Below are 13,679 nucleotides of genomic sequence, written 5' to 3' on the forward strand. Positions count from 1 at the left end.
ATAAAATAAAAATAAAATAAATAAAAATAAAAATAAAAATAAAAATAAAATAAAAATAAAATAAAAATAAAATAATAATAAAATAAAAATAAAATAATAAAATTAAATAAAAATAAATCTAAAATATAAAATAAAAATAAAAAAAATAAGCTTAAATTTAACATACAGCGCCATCTATAGTTCAATTTCGTACTTATAGTACGGAATTGAACTTCGGGCTGTTCCTATACTCCGTAGATAGATTGATCGCGCATAACAATTGTTCAGTTCATGTTATTGTTTTAATTCATACTACAAAATAGTAAAAAGCAATGAAAAATATAACATTACAACTTTTAGTTAACGCTCTAACGGAGTATAGATAAATTCGTTACACGACTTCGGTTCATGTTATTGTTTTAATTCATCGAAAAAAGTTAACAAATAGTATGAAAAAAATTATATCAATATAATTAAACTTTTAGTACAAAGAAAATGCCCGAACGGAGTATATAAATAATCCAAGTTGTCTTTATTCGATAGATGGCGTTGGGATCTAGATTGCGCTATGGTTTTGTTACAATTAATCGGCCGAGCGCTTCGGTACTATTGTAGAAAATGTGTATTATCAGTCGTATGATTATTTGTCTTAGCTTATTCTAAATTGGTTTCGTTGTATTATAAGTTTATTTGTTGGGTTTTCCTGGTTTTCTGGTTGAACTTTTTAACGTAGGTTTAGTTTGATATCGATTATTAGTAGTTACTGTAGTTAGTTTTTTTAATAAAATTTTCTAATTTATAAATTAATTAGATGATTTAAGTCGTTTCTTTTAAATTATTTAGTTTGTTATTATAGCATAAAGGATACTAATATAATTTCTTTTTTATTGTTATAAATTCGTAATTCGTAGCTTTCTTTAGTTTTAAGTTAATCTTAAGTTCATTTCTTTAGTTAAAGTCCGTTTTTAAAACGCCCTAAGTGAGTATACATCTATTAAAATCAAACGCAGAGCTCATTATGTTGATTTTTGAAGAGTTCCCTGGAATATCTTCCACATCTCATTTTTGAAAAGATCCCGCGAGATCGGGAACTCATCATCATCATCATCATCATCAGCCTATAGCTATGGGAACTATGTGGTTAAAACCAAAAATTTGCCGGAAGTCACTATTCCACGCGAACGAAGTCGCGGGCAAAAGCTAGTCTTTAATATTTGCATCACATATCAACCACTGCTGAACAAAGGCCTCTTCTCACACAGAGAAGGTTTGAGCATTTATTACCACGCTTGCTCAATGCGGGTTGGCGATTTCAAACTTATAACTAGAAATTACAAATCCACCTTTCCTCACGATGTTTGCCTTCACCGTTTGTCACTGATATCTAAATAATCTTAGAAAGTACATATAACTCGGAAAAAGTCACATTGGTTCTTGCTGTTAGCAGGGTTTGAACACGCACCGTCTATTTTCTTGCATGAGAAGCGGCGTTTTTAAACTTCCAGGCCACCACGACTCAGTAAAGATAATTACTTCTAAAATGTGGGTTCTTATAAAGAAGACCGTATAAGACACTTTGTAATAACTTTTTAATCTACTACTTACAATGCATTTCCACGCGAGCAGTTCTTTCATGAGGACTTAGCAAAGGCGTGTTGGTGGCTTGACACCTGATGCTGGTGTTCAACCAGCTCCTCTCAGCTCCTCCGATGCTGATGCGGCTGACGATGACCTTGCCATCATTCTTGAGGATGGTGTGGTCATCTATCTGCTTGTTGTTGATCAGCCACGTGAGGGTGGGCTGCGGACGACCTGGTGGAAAAACAAGGTGAGGTTATTATGCAAGCTTTAGTTCAGAACTTGAATCAAGTTGATTCGTACGATTACATTTGTTGATTCTCACAACAGAATAAACTCAATGCACAATATTTTCGTTAAAATTAAAATTAAATCATTCTCAGTAAGAAAATTATAAAATTATTTTTGTGGTGAGGAACTCATCTAATGACTTCTCCCGCGTTGAGTGAGACGCGAGGTAGACTCAGACTTTTACTGACTAAAATCACCCCGTTCCTACTCTTACTTTTCGAGCCGGAGCCCCGGTAAACCCGCTAGGTGTCTGATTCATTACATAAAGAAGTTAAAATCATCTCAGCAGCTTGCACCCACTAAATCAACGTAGCTTGTTAAACCTTCCAAGTTACCAGCTCATAGCAAACAATAACTTAGTCCTATCAGTACAACCACGGAAATTACAACTTTAAACACTTTATACAACTTAGGTAAGTACATACAAAAAGTCTAGCCTTTCTAAAGGAACTGGTATTAAACAATTATGCTGGGCTGAAGAACTTGGGCGTTTCTGAATTCAGCAAATTTTGCGCTGCAGCATAACTTTCAGTCGAGTTTTGAGCGTAAACAAGTAGGGTGCTACCAACAAGGTTACGAGCTGTGAGTTACTTGAACTTTAACCGTCTCTTATCTGACTAGAGTTTAGATCCTTCTGAGCTAACTGCGCTGACCTTTCGTGACTTCTAGGGATGTTAACTGCCTTTAACAAGTTATAGAGCTCACCCAGCGGAAATATAGTTCATAGTGCGATGTTCTGGGGGATACTTTGACCTCCCTTGCAAAGTGATTCATTTGGAAGATTTTCGGTGACATATTTGTTGGATTTAAGTGACATATTTGGCTAGTTTTTTTTTTATCTAAAATATCTATTAAATATAATAACAACGTTAGATCAAAAAAATCAGGAGTGTTTGGCAGAAAAGTATCGAGTTTCTAGAAAACCGTTCCAAATTACGAATATCAACGAAAAGAAAGCAAGAAAGAACACCGTAAAAAGGGTGACCTCATCAAGAAAGTTGCGAAAACGTACAATAAAACCCTGATTTTCTATATTTTTTTTCTAAGTAACAAGAACAAACTCAGTGAAATGTAGCCACTTCATAATCAGAGGTAACATTTTCTCGTCGGATTGGCAGGGAAAACGGAACAAAAATACTACGCCGCGGGCAGATGACAGCAAGCTAGAAAAATTGTGTATTAAAATATTCATACGAAAATATTCGTTTTTTTGATAAAAAATTTGGATTTCTGTGACACAATAACTAGGTGGATAGTTCAGAAATAAAACAAAAATGGCTGAATATTAATTGAGTTTCCATTTTATTCGGTGCGAAAGCGTAAATAGCGGAAATGGTAGACCATAAAGTGACCAAGCTTTTTCGTTATTTATGGGATATGATCTCGTAAAGTGTCGGTGTGAAACATATAAATATGAAATATAGATTTATTTCGTTTGTTCATATTTTTGATCTGGTAACGTATTGAATAAATTATTGGGATGTTATCTGCCTTTTATTGGCTGTTGTTTAGTGGTGAAAGTTGAGTGATTGCATTTTATTTGTCTATATCTATTTTACGAGTAACATTTTTTCATGATAAGAGTTTTATACACCACAATTTTAGTTTGGGCAAGCGGTTTCGGATTCGATTCAAAAGATTCCTGGGCATTTTTCGGTTGTTCCAAAATTTCTTATTAGTAGCACCAAGTCTGGATTTGTGCTCAGTATACGGCAATAGGTGAGCCTCCTAGTGCTATGCGTGGAAATGAAGTAAACAGAATGAAAGTATTAACTTAAATATTTTTACAGAGATACAGATACAGATTACAGAGATATAACACACATGTTTTAAATTGTTTAAGATTCTATTTTAGATCTTTGACCCGAGTTTTGACAACCGTAGTTGGAGTTCGTATCAGTGACCGATTCCAATGAAAGTAAGTGTTTAATACAAAACAAATTTACTATAAAAAAACTTATGTAAAAAGTAGAATAAATAAAAAACAAACGGTCATTGACTGAAATAAAATAGTTACATTTTAAAGTTTTCTGAAAATATTTTTTCTAGCTACGGTCATTGACTTTAACTAAAATATTTACACTTTAAAGTTTTCTGAAAATATTTTTCCTAGGTACTTATATAGGTAAGTAGTGAAGACTACAAAAGACACACTGAAAGAATATCGAATCAACTTACAGGACAATCACAACTTTTTATTTCAGTGAGGACGTTGTTACTCATAATAGTTTCAGGTTTTTTTCGCTGAAAAAGCTGAAAGAAGTTGCGACTGGAAGCGAACGAAGTTTTGTTTGTAACTAGAATAAGGGACTGCATAATGTATGTGATATTGTTGGGTAGTTTGTGGAGGGAGAGGGGGGCAAGATGGTGGGTGATGGGTTAACCTGGTAATGTATGGAGAAATGTGGCTAGTTGATTGTTGTTTATTTTATTTTGTGATTGGGGTAAACATAGTCTTATAGGTATAACCTTATACACACTACACTATTTTCATTTTCTATATTTGTTTTGGTTGCAAAAAACCAACTCATTACTTGATTTTTGCTAATAATTTCAATGTATAATTAAAGTATCAACTTTGTGCACATTCTTTACATAATTATCGTCACAAAACAAGACTATCTCATTAACAAAAACAAACATAGACACCCTACTTCTCAAGTCGCTATTCTGAAAAAGTCGAAGGCAAAATTGTATAAATTTTAACGAGCGATAAATATCGACACGTTGCCGTAATAAGGAGCCCAATGGCACGGAGGAGAGGGTAGAGGAGGGCTGAGGAACTAAACACTTTCTTACGAATATACGTACGGCACATGAAGCTTTAAAAGCCAGTTTACAATGGTCTCACTTTGTATGAGTTCTTCGCATATTCGACGGTCAATTTATACTGGTATTGTATAACTTAATGTGTAACTGAGCATTTCTTACTTTATTTTGTTCTGCATTAGCTTAATTGAACTTTTTTTGTTTTATTTTATTGTAGAACTTTGTAATTATGTATTTCAAGTATAGGCACGAATATTTTATATTCTCGTAGATTTATTCTACATCAACATCTATTCTACATCTATTAGATTATCTACAATATATACAAATATATAAAAACCGAATTCACTGACTGACTGATTTAGTGTAGAGAGAGAGAGAGAGAGAGAGAGAGAGAGAGATCCGTTTCAGTGTGATTTTTAGACTTATTAAGTTACTAGCTTCTACTAGCGGCTTCCCGCGTTCCCGTGGGATACAAATCTTATAACCCAAGTCAGCACATACCCTATGTGTTTATCAAATTTTATCAAAATTCGTACAGTTGTTTCAGTGTGATTGACGGATAAAAAATCTAAACATCTAAAAATTTTGACATATCCTTATACAGATAAATCTCTGTCACACCTACATAATATGTATTTACAAAATATATAATGCAAAATAGCACTGCATCATCATAACTCACAGTGAAAAATACAATCGCATTAAAGATAGCGATATTTTTAAATAAAGCAAATGGGATTGTTGACCGTATAGAAAAGCTGAAATTATATTATTTTTTACTCATTACAGTACTCAAATCCAAACTCCATACAACTATTATTTAAGAACTTCCTTAAGCCAAAAACCCCAATAATACTTTTCCCAACCCAGTCATCAAATCATTGCTCTTCTAGCCAATTTAACCAACAAACAAGTGAACTCACACCGCAATTAACTGGACCAAAAAGCTTTTCCGTCAAAAGTGAGAGTTTTTATCAAGTTCCAAAGTCATTTGTTCAGATTAGCAAGCAAAGTGACGTGTGAATTTAATGGTTTAAAGTGATATACATTGTCGCCCGTTGGTAAACGCATATATATTCATTTGCAGGATGCTGTCTCCGTCCTTATATTTTTCAAGATAACTTTTGTTGCTTCTTTTACTCTTCACGCGGGTGTCATAAGACCTGAGTAAGGGAGAAAGGTTAGAAGCGATCTCTGATAAACTTTAACCTTTAAACGCGATCCATCTTCAGATTAGGGAAAACCTATGTAATGTACGCTACACATCTTACGATTCGACTGTGCTGTCGAACTGTGTAGGTAGTACGATAAAATGCCATCTATTTTTTTAAGAGGGAAAGTCATCCAATGTCTTCTCCCGCTTTGGGCGAGGCGAGCGAGAGGGAGTGTCAGACTCTTACTGATTGATAACTACTCTGTTTCTACTCCTGTTTTTTGAACTGGAGCCCCGGAGCCCCGGTAAAACCGCTAGGTAGTCCATAGCTTCGGATCACAATGCTGTTGGATTATCTTAATCAAATGAACTATTTCTGTACGTTGATTTTTGTAAAAAATATAGCAACAAATATCATGATTCATACTACAATCTACATAGGATAATTTCAAAAAATATACTTAAAAATACATATCAACTTTTAATCCTACTGCAGTTTCATATGACTCTTAATGCTAGCAATTTTATAACCAATTCATAAAGCAAGTAAATAAATGAAGTTTATATTGAAATGAACGAACGAGAACTAATTGGATTAAAAACTGAAAATGGATGAGTTTTTCATACATCACATACAATTAGGATGGGAAACTAGATTAATATTTTACTTAACAAGATTATTCCAACAGCCTGTATATGAGTTTCTATTTGGGCTTGAACACACTTGATGGTATTCATGCCGTATATTAATTTTAGAGTAGGGAAATATTCAAAACGACTATCACACACATCAACAGCCTATAAGTGGCCACTGCTGACCAAATACCTCTTCTCACACAGAAGGTTTGAGCATTAATCACCACGCTTGCTCAATGCGAGTTGGCGATTTCAAACCTATAATTAGAAATGATAAGCCCAGTTTTCCTCACAATGTTTTCCTTCACTGTTTATCAGTGGTATCTAAATAATCTTAGGAAGTACGTATAACTCGGAAAAAGTCACTACTTGCCGTTGGTAGGTTTCGAACATCTCCGGGCTACAACGACTCATGAAAAGACATTATAGAGTTAGTAAAAGTTATTTTTAGTTTCATTTAATAATAATAGTTACTAGTGAATAATACTGAATAGTAGATAGGTAGATATATTGAAATTTCCTTTACAGTCCCATTTATTATAATATTTGATTAAATTGTGCTAGGTCTCCTGTTCATACATATTCAGTAGGCAATGAGTCTCTTTTTCATGTTGACTGAAGACTCAATTACCCAATAACACTTTGCCCGACCCGGACATCGAACCCGATATCTCTTCAACTAGCCAGTTCCACTAACACCAATCTACAAAGACTAGGTTTACCATAAAAAAAACTCGAAAAACAAAGTATTCAACTAACTGATTTCCAAAATCTTTTCAGTCATTCAGAAAGTTTCAGCCCAGATTCCTTGTTGTTCGGGTGCCCATCCTGAAATCTTAACAAAATAAACTTCGAAGACAAATGGCTCGTCTGTTTTCAGTACAAAACGCGGATGATATATATTTTTCAGGACTTTGTTATCTGAAACGAGTTACAAGTTCTAGTTACAATGTAAATGTCGTATTTAGCCAAGAGATTGTGTATTATTAAGGTTAAATAAAGTGTTATTTTAAATCGTAAAATTATTTAAGTACTTGAAATTAAAGCTAATAAATATCATCCTATTTACAGTGTGGGAGAGCCATGCTTCGGCACAAATGGGCCGGTTCGACCGGAGCGGCACCACGGCCTCACAGAAAACCGACGTGAAACAACGCTTGCGTTGTGTTTTGTTGTGTGAGTGAAGTTACTGTAGGCTCAATTTTGCAACCCGCACACCAAGTATGGACATTTTGTCTAATTCTCTTCTGTAAGTGTCAACAGTCAACAGTCTAGTCAAGACATTGGCTATTATAGTGATAATTTGGTTAAGAGACTTAGACTAAGAAAATTGAGTCCTACACATTAGGAGGGAAGGACTCGTGAACCAGAAGCAAATTCGAAACTTCAAGCTTGCTTGAAATCCGGAGCTGCGGACTACCTAGTGGGTTTACCGGGGCTCCGGCTTGAAAAGCAGGAGTAGGAACGGGGTGATTTATAGTTAGTAAAAGTCTGACCGTCCCTTTCGCCTCTCCCAAGGCGGAAGAAGTCAATGGATGATTAAGCCCACCTTAAAAAAAAGCTTTCATAAACTGTTTTCCTTACTTAAAAACGTGTTAGTAACAAAATTGCCTTTGTGCGTACATAAAAGCCGTCTCAAAATAATTTATAGAAAGCTATAAAAGAACCAATATCATGAGTATCTTAATACAGTTGTCACAAATATTCTGTTTAAGGCTGGCAATCCCTTTAAACGTATTCACCGTTTTATTTATTGTTGCCAGCCTTATTTACTGGGAAGTACTTAACGTGATATTTAGGTTCTATGGTTATTAGATGCTAAATAATTTCTAGATTTTTTTTTCGTATTTCCAAATAGTAAGTATATGACTGCACGGTTGATGCCGTGGCTGGGCAACTGGTTGCCGTGCAATGTGTAGTGGGTTCGATTCCCGCACGGTGCAACTCTGTGTGTGAACCACAAATTGTTGTTTCGGGTCTGGGTGTCATGTGTATGTGAACTTGTATGTCTGTAAACGCACCTACGACACAGGAGAAAATTCTAGTGTGGGGCGACGTATTTAAAAAAAGAATAGTATTCCCCCCCCTTAAAAAAATACGGGATGAACCCATTGCTACTCATTAATGTAGTATTTGCAGGTATATTATTATTGTCAAGTCGTGTAGTGATTGCAAAGTTGAACTTCGATCGGGCAACATGATAATTATTGAGATAATGTTATTGTAACTTTCGTGAGACATACTAAATGATAAATAAATGATAAATGATATTTATTTCTGTAAATAGATTATAAAATAACACTTTTACACGTCAATATTTCAAATAGCTAGATGAGGCCGGCATTTCCTATCCGACTACTCTGAGAAGAAATGCCGAAACAAACTCAGAGGTCATAGTCTCTTTTAAAGTCCAGACAAAATCAATTAGAGATGTAATCTAAATTAATTATTATGTTATCGGCTTACGCACATAACGTTTTGACGAGGAACTCGACTAGTTTCAAGCCATGCTAGAGGCTCATATTCATGAGCAGCATTCCTACTCGAATTAGTCGAGTTCCTCGTCAAAACGTTTCGTAAGTAAGCCGATAACATAATAATTAATTATTGAGATTTTCAAAATTCTCACAATTCGACAGGAAATGTATGAAGGTGTTAAATCTACGGTAGAAAATACAAAGCGATATTGTGATAAACTAGTCACTAGATCGCGACCGGGGACAAGGGTGGACCCCCAAAACTCCCCTGAGGTTAATCCTCCATTAACCCCCACACATGTCTCAAAAATAAAATTGCGAATAGGCTACTTACCTATCTTATTGTTAATATATTATGTATTACATTTCATTGTAGTATTTACTTCTATTTCGTTCCTTTATTTATTTTCACAATTCTTTCACTTGATTGTACCTATTTATTTATTAACCGACTCGCCAAAAAGGAGGAGGTTCTCAATTTGGCCAGTTTGTTTTTTTTTTCTATGTATGTACACTGATTATACTATACTAGTGGTCGCCTAGTGGTCGAAATTCGACCATATACGATTTAATTTACAATACCACTTAACATACGTTCAAGGATAATTTTTATTTAACTCAAACTCAAACAAACTCTTTTATAAAACTCTATGCATATAAGACGTGAGAATATCATCGCAATGTCTGTCAATTTTGACGTTTTGTCAAATACGATCAGATACTATGCATGTGTGTAATGTTTTACTTATTGATTTAATGTATTTTATAAGGATTATTTTTGAAAAATATTGGCGTTCTGGACTTCTCCTACACATAAACTATAAGTGTACCAAATTTTATGCTCCTACGTTCGCGCAATTTTCGTAAAAATGGCTACAAAGTTTTTGCATTTGTGTTTTTTTTTCTTCTCATAAAATATTATGTCAAATATTTAGTTTTTTTTTGGGTTTTGATAATGTCAATTATGTATACATTTTCGACGAATTATAAGTTTATCAATATAAAATACTCCGACTATTACACATCTAACTGGTGATCTCAGACACCCCGACGTGATAAGAAAAATGAAAACCTCATATAACATTTGAATGGGCTAAATATACTAGTAAACTAATGCTACAACTGACAGCAAACGTAAAAAAAAAAACACTTTCAATCAATTAGAAAAAACAAAACAAATGAAATCAAAAACATTCAACTAAAATGTTTACTTGAAAGGCATCTTCACCGCAGCCAATAGAAAAGCTAATATACATTCAAATGAAGACTATAGATAGAAACTAACAAAAAATCAGAACCGAACCGAAACTAATCTCACTCAAAACCACTTTTTACAAACAGAACCGATATAACGTAAAAGCAAAAAAAAACTAATATTTTCGTATCTGAATGCCGAGAAAACTTGCGTCGGCGCTGGGGAGAGAAAAATGGCTGTGCTTTGTTACCGAAAACGTAATTTGTATCACTAATAGTTCGTGTTTTCCGATTCCCCCCTTTCCCTGGGGGGGTTGCGGTTATTTTCTCAGTTATTTCCCGGTTCTTATGTTCTTTGTTCGCTTGTCTGCGTGACCGATGTCATAACTATTCTTCGAGAATGGTCTCTGTACTAGTACAATTGTTCTGAGATGTGCTGTCTTAAGATTAAAGAGTTTACGGTCTTGAATTGTTGTTTGGACAAACGTTGTTTGTTTTGTTTTGTTTTGAATCTATCTGGGATAGGGTTTGTTTTTTTTTCCTGAGTGTGGAGTTTTGTTTAGCATTGGGATTTGGATCGATTTTTGAGTTAGGTAAAGTGTTGTTTGGAGTTCGGTTTTGGGGATTCTCAGTAATCGGTCTAGTAAAAAATTATGTTATAAAAATAAATTAGCTAAGTAAGTTACCCAAACAGACACTATAAACGCGATATAATATTTGAAATATTATTCTCTATAGAAGAATAATATTGAGTGTGGTGACACTTGACATGTGACAGATGACAGAAGTCGCACTTAGACGATCGACGAACAAATCAACAGATGTCGTCATAAATCCTACATCGTACATAAAAAATTTACATACGAATAGACATGGATAGAAAATCCGACTTATTCGTCAACTCGGCCGCAATAAACTCGACCGCGCGGTCGAGTTGGCAAGATTTAAATTTACCTATTATTTCATTGTGCATCTCGACCGTAGGAACATTCACTATGCGGTCGAGTCGACCCGGCTAATTTTTGTGATTTTTTTTTATTCGTCATCTCGACCGAGTACAAAATGTACATTTGAGTAGAAAATGTTTAAGGCATATCATGGAAAGATTTATTTTGTTAGGCCGATTAAAATGCGTGCTGTGCTAACACAAACATCGTAGATGTTTCATTAGTTTTGTTAAATGTAGCATTTTAATCGTGACCTTACATATATCCTGATTAGTTAAAATAGTTTTGTCTCTCTCTCCCAACTTGGATTTTTTATCGGTGGAAAGAAATGAACCTAATACTCAACTGAACAATGCCTGATTAAAAAACATCTTTTTATCTGTCCTTAATTCTAATTTTAAGTTATTTTATTGTATAATATACCCAGAAGAACAAAAATTTAATTTGAAACGAAACACTTTTGTATATAACTGTACAATAATGCCTCATATTTTCAATGTCGGTCGAGTTGACGAATAAAAGATATGAATAAATAGCTTCATCAACTCGACCACGTGGTTCGGTCGAGATGCATAATAAAAAAATAATTAATGTTTGAATTTCCCGACTCGACCGCGCGGACGAGTTTATTGCGGCCGAGTTGACGAATAAGTCGAAAATCCCAACGAACAACAGTTGGGCAGAAAGCTTGCCAGGCATGATCACCTCGCCTGGTCGGAGGATCCTCCTTTTCTTAGGGAACTTTACTCACTGTTCCCTAAAGAAGTATAAGACTAATATAGTATTAAGTAAGATTAATAAACATCAATTTATAATACTTAAAAGGTAATATCACCAATCTAATTTTACTCTCAAACTAATGAATAAATGATTAACAAAACTTTCCAAATGAATCTGAAATCACCTCCCACATAATATTACTAATTCTCTCGACTCTATAAACGTAGCAACTAATTTATAAGCCGTATAAATCCTGCTACGTGCGGGAATCGAACGTAGGTACAATTGGCACTCATTATCACCGTCAGCTTTGCATACAAATGAGTACATAAGAATTTGGAACTAATTATTGTCTCATTAAAGCTTATAATTAAACGGAGGGTAAAGTTACAGGTAGGAAACGTGACCGAACACTGTTTGTAATTGAAAACACGTGAATTGGAAAAGAAAATAGTGTGGAATATTTTCCGTAGTTAGTTTCTGATAGACTAAAAATAATCATAGAGTCATTTAATTCATAACGTCGTGGTGGCCCTAAGACCGAGCCTGCGGAAATCTGGGCTTATAGTTTCTGACTGTATCGACGAAAATTATTATCTCTTCTCAAGACTGAACAGTTTCTTTTTTAATCTCAATTTTTATTAGGGTTTTTTTCGTAATTCAGTCGGTGCGGTGGCTGAACAAACGGCTCTCATGTGACGTGTAACGGGATCCCGGACGAAATAACTCTGTGATCCACAAATAATTGTTTCGGGTCTTAGTGTCACGTGTATGTGAATTAGTATATTTTTAAACGCACCCACGACCCAGGAAAAAAATCTAAGATGGTTTTATTTAAGAAAAAAATATTCCCTTTGAATTGAAAGATCTCTACAGTCGTCCCTCCCCTAACTATAAATAATAGTTTTACAAAAAACTAAGGAAAATAAATATAACTCTTCCACGTTTATCCTGAATAACGTTTTTCGAAAACAAATCTCGTATAAACAGACGTACGGACGCTCATATAGATGGATATGTACCGTACCTGCTGCCGACGTAGATTGATTATATATTTTTTGCGATTTTTCACATCTATTTTGAACAAACAAATTGAATTTCGTAGAATGATACAATGATGTTGTGTTTAATATCAAATTCGGTTGATAGTTAGTGTGTAAAAATGTGTTTATAAAAATATATATTACTTATTATTTAGTATGCCCTCTGAAAGTTATTACAGACAAATATTTTGTATTAATTATTACTATGTTGAATTGTAAATCTAAAACCGCAAAGTGATCGCCGAAAGGCCGGCAACGCACTCGTAACGCCTCCGGTATTTCGGGTGACCATGGGCGGCGGCGATTGCTTGCCATCAGGTGATCCGTCAGCTCGTTTACCGGCTTATACCATAAAAAAAAACATTCTTGCAAAGTATTATTCGGATTTGCCCTGACGTAATTTTTAGTAACGACACGATATTTGTGCCCAGTTTAAGACGTAGCTTAGCCATAGACATACATATAAATAAAAATACATACAAAAAAACAAAACCACAGACTTTTGCTTGCCTTACAATCGTTTTAATCACCACTCTGCCAACAAGGCCGTACATCATAAAAGTGGTTTAAATTTTCCATCCATTTAGGGTAACATTTTTCCTCGAGTCCATCTCAAAGTTTCCCTAATCTTTTGTTATTCTTAAACTTAAGTTGCTAAGTTGGTATCTTTTTTTCGGCGAGTGGGTGTTACAAAAGTTGAGTTCGTAAAAACAACGCCGTACCATTTGTGGGTATTTTTCGCCAAATTTTCTTTTGTACTTTTGTACTTTTGACACTAATTAATCATGAGGTTCGCTGAATGTGAAAAATGTTCTTTTGATTGTGAGAGAAATGGCAAAGATATCTTTGCTAAGTGGGGTGACTTTTGAGTGCATTTCGGTTAGCAGTG

At 34.5% G+C, this 13,679-nt stretch overlaps 1 protein-coding gene across 1 annotated transcript in view; it reads right to left on the reverse strand.

The window, feature by feature from the left end:
• Positions 1–13,679, reverse strand: part of LOC118278130 (hemicentin-2) — a 161,705-nt gene that overhangs the window by 34,711 nt on the left and 113,315 nt on the right. Inside the window, exon 7 of the mRNA XM_050700260.1 lies at positions 1,585–1,791. Within this exon, the coding sequence (XP_050556217.1) occupies positions 1,585–1,791 (207 nt within the window). The remainder of the gene's footprint in view (positions 1–1,584; positions 1,792–13,679) is intronic.

This window comes from Spodoptera frugiperda, chromosome 18, assembly GCF_023101765.2.
Source record: "Spodoptera frugiperda isolate SF20-4 chromosome 18, AGI-APGP_CSIRO_Sfru_2.0, whole genome shotgun sequence".
NCBI classification, from domain to species: Eukaryota; Metazoa; Arthropoda; class Insecta; order Lepidoptera; family Noctuidae; genus Spodoptera; species Spodoptera frugiperda.